Source organism: Megascapheus bottae, chromosome 7 (assembly GCF_031878675.1).
Source record: "Megascapheus bottae isolate mThoBot1 chromosome 7, mThoBot2.hap1, whole genome shotgun sequence".
Taxonomy (NCBI): Eukaryota; Metazoa; Chordata; class Mammalia; order Rodentia; family Geomyidae; genus Megascapheus; species Megascapheus bottae.
The window spans coordinates 46,308,846-46,324,804 of record NC_143515.1 but is presented as its reverse complement, the minus strand read 5'-3'; the positions used below and the strand labels follow the sequence as shown (position 1 = coordinate 46,324,804).

Sequence of the window (15,959 nt, the reverse complement as noted above, 5' to 3'; positions counted from 1 at the left end):
ATAACTTCTATTTAGAGCAAATCTAGCTCTGCAGAATTTCCACTGATTGATTTTACCTCTGGATAAATACTAACGTAATAATCTTTCAGTTCTAAATATTATTACTTACTTTCAAAGTCTGCTTTCTCCAGAAGATTGCCAATTCCTTCTACCTTTCATATGGATGTAAATCATATAAATTTCTTAAATCTTGAATGAATTCCAGGATATAATCTAGTTTTTAATGCAGGAAATATTATACTAAAGGGCAGAGAGCATGGCCTAGTGGTAGCATTCTTGCCTAGCATGCATGAAGCCCTGGGTTCGATTCCCCAGAACCACATAGACAGAAAAAGCCAGAAGTAGTGTTGTGGCTCAAATGGCAGAATGCCAGCCTTTAGCAAAAAGTGTCCAAGGACAGTGACCAGACCCTGAGTTCAAGCCCAGGACTGGAAAAAGAAAGGAAGTATTTTAAAGTTATACAATCAATATATATATATATATATATATTGATATCAACATCAGTCATGTTTATCAAAACTAATGCACCACAGCTTTGCATACATATGCCAGTAGAGTATATCAGAATAACCAGAACTTAATAAAGCACTGTTGACCTCAGTCACTAAGATTTTGACACATTAAATGTGTGATAATGCCCCAAATTAGCATTTCCAAACAGTTCCCTGTTGATGGTGATGCTGATCCTGATGCAAAAACCATGTGTGAGGCATGGCGAGGTGGCTCATGCCTGTAATCCTAGCTACTCAGAAGGTTGAAATCTGAGGACCACAGTTCAAAGCCAGCCAAGGTACTAAAGTCCCTAAAGTCCATGAGATGCTTATCTCCAATTACCCATCAGAAAACTGGAACTGGTGCTGTGGCTCAAGGGGTAGGGCGGTAGCCTTAGCTGAAGAGCTCAGGGATAGTGCCCAGGCCCAGAGTTCAAGCCCGATGACTGACCAAAAAAAAAAAAAAAAACATGCTTGAGAGTAGACATTATACTTTATGTAACCTAGTCTGGCTGAGTTCCAGTCTGGATCAATCTTTTGGGATATTTTACAGTTTTTTTCATTCCATGTGGTACCTAGAACTATGATTGAGTTGTTTGCATAACATACCCACTGGAAGATGCACACATGTCCACATATTCATACTAATTTATATGATAGGTACTAACTGGAAATATTCTAATATGCTCAATGCCTTTAAAATAAACTGAATTCAGTACCTGGAATCATTTTTGAAGGTTCTTTGGATAAACAGTAATATTTTACTTCTTTTTTCTCACACTTGGCCCTATGCGTTTTGACTTGATTTATTTGCAATTGAATCATCAAGGAATTATTTTCAATCATTCTGATTCTGAAAAACAGAAAGAATTTTTTTAATATTTAATTTTTTTCCTGTTGCCAGTCTTGGGGTTTGTACTCAGGGCCTGGGCACTATCCCTGAGCTTCCTTTTTATTTATTTTTTGGTGGGTCATGGAGCTTGAACTCTGCCTGGGTGCTGTCCCTGAACTCTTCAGCTCAAGGCTACCGCCCTATCTTTGAGCCAAGTCCCACTTCCCCGTTTTCTAGAGGCTAACTGGAGATAAGTCAGTAGAAGGTCCTTTTGTGCCCAGGCTGGCTTTGAACCTTGATCCTCAGATCTCAGCCTCCTGAGTAGCTAGAATTACAGGCTTGAGCTTCTTTTGCTCAACTCCAGGGATCTACCACTTGAGCCACAGTACCACTTCCAGATTTTTCTGTTTATGTGGTACTAAGGAATTGAACTCAGGGCTTCATGCATGCTAAGCAAACACTCTACTTCTAAACCATATTCCCAGCCTTAATTAAGTAGTTGGGAGCATGACCTAGTGATAGAGTGCTTGCCTAGGATGCAGGAAGCCCTGGGTTTGATTCCTTGGTATCACATGTACAGAAAAAAAGCTGGTAAAGTGCTCAAGTGGTAAAGTGCTAGCTTTGAGAAAGCCCAAGGACAGTGCTCAGGCCGAGTTCAAACCCCAGGACTGGCAAAAAAAAAAAAAAAAAGAAATAAACAGTGGGCTGGGCTGGTAGTGTGGCCTAATGGTAGAATGCTCACCAAGCATGCACAAAGCCCTGGGTTCAATTCGTTGGTGCCATATACATAGAAAAGGCTGGAAGTAGTGCTATGGCTCAAGTGATAGAGTGCTAGCCTTGAGAAAGCTCAAGGACAATGCCCAGGCCCTGAGTTCAAGCCCCAGGATTGGCAAAGTTAAATCATTGCTTTGTCTTGGCTAATTTTTATTTCAAACCATTATATACTAGGTGGAAAATTTTAAAATGCCCTGAAAAAGTTAACAGATCTCACAAGTAGGGAACAATTTCTTTCAGAACATTAATCAAATTTAATACTGATTTTTAGCACCTTTAGCAATCTGTGTGAAGCATAATTTGGCCACACACATATACACATACACACGTATTCCTTGGCCAACTCAAAAGGCTGTGATATGAAGATCCTGGTTCCAAGCCAGCCAGCCATGAAAGTCCATAAGACTCTCATCTCCAATTAAAAACCAGAAAACCGGGGCTAGGAGTTTGGCCTAGTGGTAGAGTGCTTGCCTAGCATGCACAAAGACCCAGGTTCAATTCCTCACTACCACATACATAGAAAAAAGCCGGAAATTGTGCTGAGGCTCAAGTGGTGGAGCTCTAGCCTTGAGAAAGTCCAAGGACAGTACTCAGGCCCTGAGCTCAAGCCCAGGACTGGCAGGGAAAAAAAAGAAAAAGAAAAACCAGAAAACCCTAAGTGGTATTATGGTTCAAAGTGGTAGAGTGCTAGCCTTGAGCAAAAGAGCTTAGAGAGGGGCTGGGAGTTTGGCCTAGTGGTAGAGTGCTTGCCTAGCATACACAAAGACCCAGTTCAATTCCTGGGTACTACATACATAGAAAAAGCAGAAGTGGTGCTGTGGCTCAAGTGGTAGAGTTCTAGCCTTGAGAAAGCCCAAGGACAGTATTCAGGCCCTGAGCTCCAAGCCCAGGACTGGCACAAACAAACACAACTTAGTGATTGAAAACAATAGAAATGTATACTCTCTTTCTTACTTTTCTGGAAGCTGAACTAGACCACAATCAAATGCTGTAAGGGGGTCCCCCTGGAAACTCTAGAGGAGGAGCAGTGTCTTGCTTCTTCCTTCAGGGGCTGCAAAAGCTCCATGGCTGTCAAACTTCAACTCGGCTGCCAGGGTCATAGGGTCTTCTCCACTGCCTGTGTCATTGGTCCTTCTGTCTCTTTCAAAGACATTTATTGGTGCTACAGCACATCTAGACAGATTCCCTGCCTCAAAGCCTCAGTTTATTACATCAGCAAAGAACTAAGGTAAATATTTGCAGCTCATAGCTATTAGATGAATCAGAAGTATTATCTCTGTCCCATATTCTCTTCCCTTTTAGAGCTGTGATTAGATACGACTTTCTCTCTGTCCTCTATCTCTTTTACAATAGCTTTATTGATATGATTCACATAATTTAAAACCCAGTGAATTTTAGTATTCACAACATCATGTATTCATCACCACCATTTTATTTCAGAACATATCACCCCCCAAAGAATCCTTGAACTCATTAGAAGTCTGATGAGTAAAAAGTAATTTTCTCTGCAGTCTCCAGGCTTTTACAATTAGTTCCTGGTATATTTCTACTAAGGTTTTCTTTTTGCCAGTCCTGGGGCTTGAACTTAGGGCCTAAGCACTGTCCTTGGGCCTTCTCAAGGCTTTTGCTCTACCACTTGAGCCACAGCAACACTTCACCACTTCCAGCCTTTTTAATGTACCAGGGAAATCAAACCTGAGTCTTTGTGCATGCTAGGCAAGCACTCCACCACTAGGCCATACTCCTGGCCCTCTACTAAGGTTTAAGCATGCATAGCTTTGCGTGAGGAGGATTTCCCACTGGACAACAACCCTTCTGGCTTTTTTTTTTTTTTTTTGGTAACCTGACAGGATTTTTTACTTATTTATTTTTTATTGTAATTAGTAAAAGGGTTACATGATATTTGCCAGATAGAAGGTGCATTAATTCACATACATTGATACCCTTTCACATGTCTTGGTACCCGTTTCCCTCCCCCCACCCCCCTTCTGGCTTTTTTTCCACGTAGGGCTTGAACTGCACCTGGGCACTCTCCCTGTACTCTTGTGCTCGACTAGTCTTCTACTACTTGGAGCCACAATTCACTTCTGTTTTTTTAGTGATTGACTGGAGCTAAGTCTCATAGACTTTCCTGCCCTGACTGACTTTGAACTGAGATCCTCAGATCTCAGCCTTCTGGGTAACTAGGATTACAGGTGTGAGCCACCAGCACCTGGTTAGGCTTTGCCTTTTATTCTGCATCACAGAGAAATCTAAAACTGAAGGTCATCAGACCTTTTGGGGAGGAGGTGAGGTGAGACACGGTCTTGCTGTGGTGCAGGCTGGCCTCAAGTTCACTTTGTACACCAAGCTGTCCTCAAACCTGATTCTCCTACCTCACTTGCTCACTTGAGCGCTAGGATTACAGGTCTACAGGCCTGTGCTACCAGTCATTAGTTTAAAGCTGCTAAAGCATCTTTAAAGACACTGTTGACTGCATCAGCATTCAAAAAAGTATTAAACAAAACTTTATGTAAGGGAAGGCATAATGTCCCACCCAAGAGAAAAAGCAGATTTTTAAAATTTATTACATATATTTTTATTGTAATTAATAGAAGGGTTACATTATATTCACCAGATAGAAAGTGCATTACTTCACATACATTGATACCCTTTCTCATGTCTTGGTCCCCATTTACCTCCCCCCACCCCGACCCCTCATCTTGTTTTCCTCCTTTCCCTATCCAACTTCAAATAACCAAATACGCATATATAGAATACATCAAATAACCAGGTGAAATACTGTAATAATATGAGATAACCAAGGGACAGCAAAAGAGATGAGAGATAATATAGTACATTAAAGACAACAATCACTCATTGTATGGCTTTTGTTTCTATATCATTTAGTGTCATTTTATATGGCCTTATGTATCTAGGTTTTGTTCTATTGTAAATCTCTGCTAGGACAGCCCAAGGTTTCTACTGATTATGACAAATGAGGGAAAACACTGAGCCTATGTTCCTTTGGAGACTCTTATTTATAATTAACATCTAAAAACCACAAATAGAGCTGTGAGAAAAAGCAAATTTTTTTCTTAAGAAGTAGGTCTGTCCTAACAAGTAGTTGGCCATGTTACCAGAAATGGAGGCCAAACTTTATATAATTTACTACCTTTAATTTGAAGTCTATGAAAAGTAATTTATCATTTGCTGAAGTTAGCAAATAGGAAACTATTCAACAAGAGTGATCATTCTATCCTCCTCAGTAGATTACTTACCTTTGTGCATTATAGGATTGATTCCTGTAATCTGCTATGATTCAGATAGCAATTCAGAAATTAGACCAGCAAATCTTCCATATAAGAAATTACCTGAAAGAACTACTGACTTACATTCTTCATTTTATGATACCATAATGTACCTCCAATTATATTGAGGTATAAAATCCATAAACAAAATTAATATTTTACTTGAAGTATGTAAAAAGCAGTTAGTAGAAGAGGATAACAAAAATATGACTTTTAAATAAAAATCAAATTAAGGGCTGGGAGTTTGGCTTAGTGGTAGAGTGCTTTCATAGCATGCATGAAGACCAAGGTTCAATTCCTCATTACCACATACACAGAAAAAGCCAGAAGTGGTACTATGGCTCAAGTGATAAAGCTCTAACTTTGAGAAAGCCCAAGGACAGTGCTCAGGCTCTGAGTGCAAGCCCAGGACTGGCAAAATTAAATCTGAGCATGGTGATATATGCCTATAATCCCACGTCTGAGGCAGGAGGCTAAGGCAGCAGCCTGTTGAGTTCAAAGCCAGTCTCTGCTACAGAGCAAGTTTGAGGCCAGTGTAAGCTGCATAGCAGCACCTGTTTCTGAAATAATAAATAAATAAAACAAAAGTTAAGTCGAATTTCAGAAATAAGAAATTGAAAAGATGAACTTTTTGACAACTTACTAATATACTCACTTTTCTTCAAGTTGGCTTTTTCTTTTCTGGTGATATATTAAAGCTGTAGGCTCCGCTGCCAAAACTTTGAGTTTTCCATGAAGACAAAATGAAGTTCTTTGGTCTTTCTTTACTGTCTCAATAAAGGTATCATACTCTTTTTTGATTGAAGTAAGAATGGATTTGTATGCAGTGACATACTCTATAACCTGAAATATGATTTGTGTGCCTATGGTACTGATTTTTTTTTTACAAAATTATGGATCAAAAACATTTCAGATAGCATTACATTTATATTTTTAAATGAAACACGGTTGTTATAAATGTAAAATTTTACAGCAAACCCAAACATAATTAGGCAATAAATATAGTACTTAATGCATATATGCTCTTTGTGGATCATTACAACACACACAGAAATCTCCCCCCACCCCTCTCTCTCTCTTTCTGCTGGTCCTGGGGCTTGAATTCAGGGCCTGGGCATTATCTCTGAGCTTTGAGCTCAAGGCTAGTGCTCTACCATTTAAGCCACAGTGACACTTCTTTTTTAGTAGTTTATTGGAGATAAAAGTCTCAGGGACTTTTCTACCTGGGCTGAGTCTATCAAAAAAGATACAATAGAAAAAGCTATTGCATATGTTGTAAACATAGCTCCTTAGGAGAATGAAATCTGAGGATCTTTGTTTGAGAAAAGCCAGCCCAGGCAAAAAAGCCTGTGAAATTCATCTCCATTTAAGCAACAAAAAACCAGAAGTAGAGCTGTAGTTCAAGAGAGAGAGTGTTCACTTTGAGCAAAAAAGCTCAAGAGCATAGGTCAAGTTAAAGCCCCAGGACCAACATATATACACACAAAAAATGATATTAGGAAACTATTCATTAGTAGCAAGTATCAGAAAAAGGGCATCTGAGCAGAAAATATTGGCTATTATTTTGTTCTTATTGCTTGTTTGTTTTTACATAGCCATAACCCTATTTACCCAATCAAGACACTTTAATAGAGGCCACAGCAGCTCTTAGCCATCCTTCACTGTGCTATGCTCCAACAACCCATGACAATTCAGATATAAGGGGAGCTAATACAACTGATCCATGTCCTTGGCAGTTTGCTAAAAGAAACACAAAATGCATTAGAGAATGCAAAGTTGCATCCCATGGTAGAACGCAGATGGCTATCAGTCTGACCCAAAAATACTACAGGTAACTTTATCCCCAAACCACATTTTTAGCATTCCCTGAAAATTCTCAAGTCTACCAATATGCCTTTTTTGGGGGGAAGGGGGTTGGTCTTGGGGCTTGAACTCTGGGCCTGGGCACTGTTTCAGAGCTCTTCAACTCAAGGCTAGTGCTCTACCACTTGAGCCACAGCACCACTTCCAGTTTTATGCTGGTTAATTTGAAGATAAGGGTCTCACAGACTTTCCTGCCTGGGCTGGCTTTGAACAGTGATCCTCAGATTTCAGCCTCCTGAGTAGCTACGATTATAGGCATGAGCCACCAGCCCCTGGCTTAAAAAAAAAAAAAAGAAATTAAACTAGCCTTTCCAGTATTCCCTCACAGCCAGCCTATTCAATTCTTTTATAATATTATAATATTGTTGGCCTCTACAAACGTTATAAACCCAAGAAAATCCTAGCTATACTTACTTGGTGCATGGATTTTGGAAGGAAGAGGAATGGTGTTCATTTGTACAACTATCTGTAAAACTATTAGGAGTACAAATGCTCTGTCCAGTTGCCCCCATGAGACACTGAACTCTATAGAAGCTTAATCTTTCAGCTTTGGTATTCCTTGTATTTTTCACACTCTACAGTGTGGCCTTATCTTTGAGAATATGAGTTTCAGGCCCTCTCTATTTTGATTCAAGTGTAATTCTTCAAGTCAATTACATAAGACACAATTTTGTATTTACTTTCAAGTAGTTAGAGATGCAAGTTGACACTATTATTTTCTGGTCAACTACATCCTTCCAAAAGAGAAAGCGTGTCAGAGGAAGTAATCGAATCATTTAATTCTGATCATTAATAACCAAATATGTAAAATTATGAAATTAAAAAACTGAAGCTGGTACAGTGGCTCAGCCTGTAATACTTCAACTCAGGAGGCTGAGATCTGAGGATCAAGGTTTAAAAATCCAGCCTGAGCACAAAAGGGCCTGAGACTCTTATCTCCAATTAACCTCTAGAAAATGGGAAGTGGGGCTTGGCTCAAGGGTAGAGTGGTAGCCTTGAGCTGAAGAGCTCAGGGACAGCACCCAGGCTGAGTTCAAGCCCTATGACACCTCCCCCCCAAAAAAAAGGAAAAGAAAAAGAAAAAAGAAATAATAATAATAATAAAAAAACTACAAGAGATAGGCACCAATGGCTCACGCCTGCAACCCTACTCAGGAGGCTGAGATCTAAAGATTATAGTTCAAAGCCAGCCTGGGGACTAAAGTCCTTGAGACTCTTATCTCCAATTAACCACCAGAAAATTGAAGTGGCGCTGTGACTCAAATGGTAGAGCATTACTTTAAACTGAAGAGCTTAGGGATAGCACCCAGGCTCAGAGTTCAAGCCTCATGATAGACAGAAAGAAAGAAAGAAAGAAAGAAAGAAAGAAAGAAAGAAAGAAAGAAAGAAAGAAAGAAAGAAAGATGGGGCCGGGAGTTTGGCCTAGTGTTAAAGTGCTTGCCTAGCATGCATGAAGACCGGGGTTCGATTCCTCGGTACCACATATAGAAAAAAGCCAGAAGTGGTGCTGAGGCTCAAGTGGTAGAGCTCTGACCTTGAGAAAGTCCAAAGACAGTGCTCAGGCCCTGAGCTCAAGCCCAGGACTGGCAAAAAAAAAAAAAAGAAAGAAAGAAAGAAGTAAACAAACTACAACAAAAATGTCTATTTGCTAAAATTATTAAATTCCCAGTTCTGAAGAATAGAATTATCATGCAAACAAACATACGATTTATAATGATGCAATGTACAAAATCTTGGAGAGGGTAGGGTGGTAGCCTTGAGCTGAAGACCTCAAGGACAGCGCCCATGCCCAGAATTCAAGTCCTATGACTGACAAAAAAAAAATCTTGGAGAGATGAGAAAAAGGGAGAATGGGTAATATAAGTAAATATTACTTTTTATATTTAATTTCATGTGTTTTCTCTTAAGAATTAAATTTACTGGGCCAGCAATTTGGCCTAGTGGTATAGTGCTTGCCTACCATGCACGAAGGCTGGGGTTTGATTCCTCTGTACCACATATGAAGAAAAAGCCAGAAGTGGTGCTGTGGCTCAAATAGAGCTCTAGCCTTGAAAAAAGCACAAGGACAGTGCTCAGGCCCTGAGTTCGGGCCCTACAACTGGCAAAAAAAAAAAATTTAAATAAATAAATTAATTAAATTTACCAAGGTCAACTCCAAAGTGACATCACTATTACTAGCTGTTCTGTTCTTTTTTCTTTCTTTTATGTAGATCGTGGAGCTTGTACTCTAGGCCTGGGCGCTGTTCCTGAGCTCTGCAGCTCAAGGTTAGCCCTCTTAGTGCTTGAGCCACAGCTCCACTTCCAGCTTTCTGGTGGTTAACTGGAGATAAGTAGCAGGGACTTTATGTCCAGGGGCTGGCTTTGAACTGTGATCCTGATCTCAGCCTTCTAAGTAGGTAGGATTACAGGCATGAGCCACCAGTGCCCAGCTCTAGCTTTTCTTTTCTTTTCTTTTTGCCAGTCCTGGGCTTGGACACAGGACCTGAGCACTGTCCTTGGACTTTTCTCAAGGCTAGTACTCTACTATTTGAGCCACAGCACCACTTCCAGCTTTTCTCTGCACGTGGTACCTAGGAATTGAACATGGGTTTTCGTGCAGGCTAGGCAAGCACTCTACCACTAGGCTAAACAACCAGCCCCAGCTCTTAACTATTCTTAAAGCAGACAGCTCTTCAGTAAAACAAACAAACAAGTGGCAGCATTCAGGCATGCAAAGCAAGTAAAATATATAGTATAAGGGGTAGGGTTCATTGTGATAATGCCACAAGCTCAGCATGACTCTTGGTAGTTATGACACATACTCAAAACACTACCATTCTTTAAAAATTTATCAAATACATATCTAATAATGAAGAATTGGTACACTGGGAGATTTTATTTTTTCCTTTCTTTCTTTTTTTTTTTTTGTTGGTCATGGGGCTTGAGCTCAGCCTGGGCACTCTCCTTGAGGTCTTCAGTTCAAGGCTGCTGCCTAACCCTTGCACCACGCCCTACTTCCCATTTTCTGGAGGTTAATTGGAGATAAGAGTTTCAGGTCCTGGGCTGGGAGTTTGGCCTAGTGGTAGAGTGCTTGCCTAGCATGTATAATCACCTGGGTTTGATTCCTCGGTACCACATACATAGAAAAAAATGGAAGTGGTGCTGAGGCTCAAGTGGTAGAGCTCTAGCCTTGAGAAAGTCCAAGGACAGTGCTCAGGCCCTGAGCTCAAGCCCAGGACTGGCAAAAAAAAAAAGTCTCAGGTATATGTGCCCAGGCTGGCTTTGAACCTTGGTCTCAGCCCCAAGTAGGTAGGATTACAGGCATGAGCCACTGCACCCAGCACCCAGCTCCAAGGTACCAATTCTACAAGACAGTTTTTCTTCTGGATGATTTGAAAAGAAGGAAGATCAGTTTACACTTTTACATATAAGTATCACTACTCTATGCTGTGCACACTATGTTTGCTTTTTTGTGCCAGTCCTAGGGCTTGAATTCAGGGCCTACGTGCGACCTAGAGCTTTTAAGCTTAAGGCTAGTACTCTACCACTTGTCATAGCTCTAATTCCAGCTTTTTGGGTGGTTATTTGGAGATAAGAGTCTCATGGGCTTTCTTGCCTGGCTAGCTTCAAACTGTGATCCTCAAATCTCAGCCTCCTGAGTAGGCTAGGATTATAGGCGTGAGCCACTGGTGGTGGGCTACTGAGATTTTATATAGAAAAAAAAATCAGACTCATAGTATATAGTATTTTAACAATGAAGCAAAAAACTGATTCAGCCTATGGCCCTTTTACTCAAAGACCAATAGTTTACTGAAGTTTTCAAGTAAGCATTTTAATTATGCAAAAAGGAAAAGATATTAATGTCACGTTTTTATTGTCAGAATGTTCTGGGCATGTGTAAAATATTTAAAGCTAGGCAAATGTTAGGATATACGAGAACATTGTAATCTTTATGAGGAACACAATTATTTATAAAGAGTAAAGTCAAGCCGGGAGTTTGGCTTAGTAGTAGAGTGCTTGCCCAGCATGCACGAAGGCCCAAGATTTGATTCCTCGGTACCAAATACATAGAAAAGCTGGAAATGGTGCTGTGGCTCAAATGGTAGAGCTCTAGTCTTGAGAAAGCCCAAGGATAGCACTCAGGCCCTGAGTTCAGGCCCCAAGACTGGCAACAACAATAACAATGAAAGGAGTAAAAATCAAGCTTGTTATATATATAAAATTATGTTATGTAACATTTTCTAGTCTATTTCTATTATTCCCAATGATAAGTTTCAACAGGTCCCTTATTCTACCATAGTTATTTATTTATAGCCTAGAATTGCCCATGGTAGCCTCCAACTCTTGGTTTTGAGGAATCTTCCAGTTTCGGATTCCCCAGCAGTTAGGACTACAGGCATGTGGCACCTCACCTGGCTCTTGATCTTAATGAATATGCTAAATCACATTTAAACCAATTTTTTTTCTTTTCTTTTTTCTTTTTGTCAGTTGTAAGGCTCCAACTCTGGGCCTGGGCGCTATCCCTGAGCCCTTCAGCTCAAGACTGTGCTCTACCTCTGAGCCACAGAGCAGCTTAGAGTTTTCTGGTAGTTAATTGGAGATAAGAGTCTCAAGGTCCTGGGCCGGGCTGGCTTTGAACAGTGATCCTCGGATCTCAAGTCTCCCGAGTAGCTAGTATTACAGGCAAAAGCCACCGCCGCCCGGCTGATTTTAGCCTTTTCTTTTCTTTCTTTTTTGGGGGGGTGGGAGGTGGGAAGGGGGGTAGAGCTGAGGACTGAACGTTTTCCACTGGACTAAATCTAAACCAAGACTTTAGTGATACCACAATCAAACCAGATTCTTGTTTACAATCTAACAAAGGAGAGAAACCCTTAAGATGGTTCAAATGATGATCAGAAGACACATCCAAGCTGTCGATCAGCTAAACGAACTGAAACACTCATTAACAGCCAGGAAATATAAATCCAGCAATTCCCATGCCCCCCTTTCTGATAAACAGGGCAAAATTTCTCAAAATGACAAACAGAATGTGGTCAGACAAGCAGTGGTTCTAATGATTACAGCAGGAATGTCAGTCGCTAAAGACAGGTCCTTTCTACCCCGTGACAACTAAAAACACTATACCTTATCAAAAACATTTCGGTAAATGATGTAATATTCATCAGCGGGTCCTTCCTCAGTACAGCCCACCTTTTCCACTTCTGTAACTATGTATCTTTGCATACTTTCCAAAAATTCCTTGTCACTTCTACTAAGGATGGGAGGGAGAACTGCATGTTTATTCATTTCCTGAACGGACCTAAGTCCCGACCTACGGCACTGGTCACCAGAGAAATGGAGAATTTCGATCTCCTTTTGTAACAGAGCCAAGAAACTTTGGTAATACTGCAAGAGAGGAAAAAAGAAGTTATCCTTAACAATTAAAAAATCTTAAAATCGAATATTAATCCCCGTCAAAAATGTTTACTCCTTTTAGGGGGAAACTTTTTCAATCCATAGGATGGAGAAGGCAAGGGATTTCTTTCCCAGAGGCCCAGAGAGCATCCGGGGGCTTGTTGACCTTGAGCCTCTCGCTACGTCGGGGAACCACACTTTGGGTGCACCACGCCTCTTTCCTGTCCCCTTCGACCTTTCTTTCCAGTCATTTCTAGCCCAGTTCCACCTCCCGAAACCACTATTCTACCCTAAAGCTCCCGCCCTCACCTGAATCCCTCTCTCCCATAAGCTTACAGACAGTAACTAAGGAGCCGACACATGAACTGCATCTTGGGACTCGTAGTCCTAGTTAGAAGAAAGCAGTGGAAAACTACACTTCCCAGAAGACACTTGCCTTTTCTTCCTCACTTTTCCCGGTTTCCACATTCCCCACCTTCCCTTGAAAGACCCCCATGGCCACGTGGATTGCGTGAAATCTTTACAAGGCATTAAAAATGTGTTCCTGTGTGCCATTTCGAGAGCGTTCTGAGGACTACAGAGGGAGGCGAGTTCAGACTTGGGAAGTGAAGCACGATTCCGGACACAGTCTGGCAGTCTGTTAGACAGCCATCACAGCTTCAGCACGGCATTTGCCGTGGCCACCTAAGGGGCGGGACCTACAGACAGGAAACCCCGTGGGGCGGCGCGGCTCCCTTCCTTTCCGATCCGCCATCAGCGGTGAGCGTGTGCTCTGGGGTGGGCTCCGGCGGGCGGCTCGTGCGCCGTCCTCCCTGGCGTCCCCCGATCTAACCAGTCTCTTCCTTTCCCTCGATTTCAGGTGGGACCACCGCCAGGATGCAGATTTTTGTCAAAACCCTTACGGGGAAGACCATCACACTCGAGGTACGGGCCTGGCGGTGTGAGGAGGCCGAGGCCCGAGTGAGGTCCTCGGGTGCACTTCGGGGCGAGGCCCGAGAGGAGCGCCGCTGCCTGGCCCTCGGACGCTCCCGACGGGGGTTCTGCGGGCCGGTTAGCCTCGGAGCGGAGCAGAGCGGAGGCTAGGGTGGGCTGGACCTGCACACTCCTAGCAGTGAGGCCCCATTGAAACCGGGCCTGCATCGCGAGCCGTGCGCACGAGGCTCCCGGCCGCCCTTCCAGCGCTGGGGAGGATGGTGCTTGGAGGGACTTGACGCGGGGAGCTTTGTCGCGTGGGCCTTAGTATTCCCGCCCTCGTTCGGCTCTTTGCCCGTCATGTTCCTTGTTCTTAATTATGCAACCAATATGCTTTTTTTTTTAATCTTAAAACTCATAGGTTGAACCCTCGGATACTATAGAAAATGTCAAGGCCAAGATCCAGGATAAGGAAGGCAAGTAGTTTCCTAGTTAATCCGTGGTGCTAAGCGTGTCTTATTAGGGTGGGAGGTCAAAGTGACAATGCTTTGGGATGGTGTCGGTAAACAAAAGTTTTAAACACTGAGCCACTTAGATTAGAATTCCTGCCGAACAGTTACCATGGGTTGTGTTGAGTTATTTCTTACGTTGCTTTGTAATTTACAAAGTGAAAAAACATGTTTGCCAGAATGTCTGGATATGTAGAAAGATGTCTTGCTTGTAGTTTGGTAATCGTTGAATTCGAATCATTGCTTTGTAAATCCAGAGTAATTTGTTTTGTGGATGTGGTTTTCTAGGAATTCCTCCTGATCAGCAGAGACTGATCTTTGCTGGTAAGCAGCTGGAAGATGGGCGCACCTTATCTGATTACAACATTCAAAAGGTTTGCTTTCTCCCGCAAGATCTTAACAAAGTGCTGTTGTAAATTCCTAATGTCTGTTCACTGATCCAGTAATAAAATGCCTGTCTCGTTCTCTCCTTTCATTAAACAGGAGTCCACTCTTCATTTAGTGTTGAGACTTCGGGGTGGTGCTAAGAAAAGGAAGAAGAAGTCTTACACCACTCCCAAGAAGAACAAACATAAGAGAAAGAAGGTTAAACTGGCTGTCTTGAAATACTATAAGGTGAGCCAATGTCAAATGAAGTGTAAGCCAGCAAAGTTAGTGAGTTATTTGGAAGTGGCCCTAATACCTTAAACATTTTGATTATTGAATATCTGCAACTCCTTTTTATTATTGTGGAAAAGTTTCAGATTCTGTTTTTTCTTGTTTGGTATTTAAATAGGATTTGGCTTACTTGTTCTATCCTAGACTTATTGTCGGTTGTGGGTCTTGATCAATGGGCCTGGGTGCTGTCCTTGATTTCTTCAGCTCAAGGTTAATGTCCTACTTCTGGAGCTACAGCCCCACTTCCGGCTTTCTAGTGATTAACTGGAGATAGTAACAGACTTAAGTACCTGGGCTGGTTTTGAACCTTGATCCTCAGATCTCAGCCTCCTTAGTAGCTAGGATTACAGGTGTGAGCCACCGGGCCTGGCTTCCATGCTAGACTTCTGAGTTCTGGCATTTAATTCTGTTTACTACTTGGGAAACAAGTCTAGTCTCCCAAGAAATCAGAAGTTTGTAGTTACAGATAATGGTTTTCACATATGTTGTGGGTTAAGTCATCTAAAATTTCAGAATGTTTCACAGAATGTCCTTACAGCAATTTTGTATTTTTCAGGTGGATGAAAACGGCAAAATTAGTCGTCTTCGTCGAGAGTGCCCTTCAGATGAATGTGGTGCTGGAGTTTTTATGGCTAGCCACTTTGACAGACATTATTGTGGCAAGTGTTGTCTAACTTACTGTTTCAACAAGCCAGAAGACAAGTAACTATGAATTAATAAAAAGGCACAAACTAACGTACAGATGTGTGTTGTGGCATATTTGAAGAATGGTTTGGAACATCACTGCCCTTGAACTTTCTCAAGGCTAGCACACTACCCCTATGCCACACCCCCAGCCCCACATTTCCTTTGATAATTACCTCCTGAGTGCTTCTGCAGTCATGTGAATGTGGCTTGTTGGGATCATGAGAACTACTGATTGTAGATACCTCTCACTAATGTTCAGAAATGGCATGTTTTCACTAAACAATTACAGACATGGCTGAATTGGCCTGTATCTATAAGAGTTGCTGATCAAAGGGGTGGTATGGTGGTTCCTTTCTGGGAGGTGGGCAGGCCTGGGCTCTGTCCATGAGCTCTTCAGCTTAAGAGCATTTTGTGAGTCTTGGGGCTTGAACGGGGCCTTGGCATTGTCCCTGAGCTCTTCAGCTCAAGGGAACTGCCCTACCCCTTGAGCCAAACCCCACTTCCCATTTTCTAGAGGTTAACTGCAGATAGGAGTTTAGCCTAGTGGTAGAGTGCTTGCCTAGCATGTACA

The 15,959-nt window shown here is 41.9% G+C and overlaps 2 protein-coding genes across 3 annotated transcripts in view; one reads left to right on the top strand and one right to left on the bottom strand.

Moving 5' to 3' along the window:
* The window catches only part of Clhc1 (clathrin heavy chain linker domain containing 1), a 31,806-nt gene extending 18,825 nt beyond the window's left edge, over positions 1-12,981 (bottom strand). Inside the window, exons 1-4 of one of the 2 annotated variants that reach the window (XM_090336917.1) lie at positions 12,933-12,981; positions 12,354-12,614; positions 6,043-6,230; positions 1,211-1,344 (exon numbers count right to left, since the gene is read on the bottom strand). In XM_090336917.1, the coding sequence (XP_090193043.1) occupies positions 1,211-1,344; positions 6,043-6,230; positions 12,354-12,515 (484 nt within the window). In that variant the 5' untranslated portion in view covers positions 12,516-12,614; positions 12,933-12,981. Of the gene's footprint in view, positions 1-1,210; positions 1,345-6,042; positions 6,231-12,353; positions 12,615-12,932 lie in introns of those variants that run through there. The other variant, XM_090336918.1, reaches the window with a different exon arrangement.
* Positions 12,982-13,357: 376 nt separating this feature from the next.
* Rps27a (ribosomal protein S27a) lies at positions 13,358-15,440 on the top strand. Its single transcript, XM_090336919.1, has 6 exons — positions 13,358-13,382; positions 13,483-13,547; positions 13,957-14,011; positions 14,333-14,418; positions 14,528-14,659; positions 15,258-15,440. The coding sequence occupies exons 2-6, from the start codon at positions 13,500-13,502 to the stop codon at positions 15,405-15,407; spliced, it is 471 nt and encodes a 156-aa protein (XP_090193045.1). The 5' UTR covers positions 13,358-13,382; positions 13,483-13,499; the 3' UTR covers positions 15,408-15,440.
* The last annotated feature ends 519 nt before the right edge of the window (positions 15,441-15,959 follow it).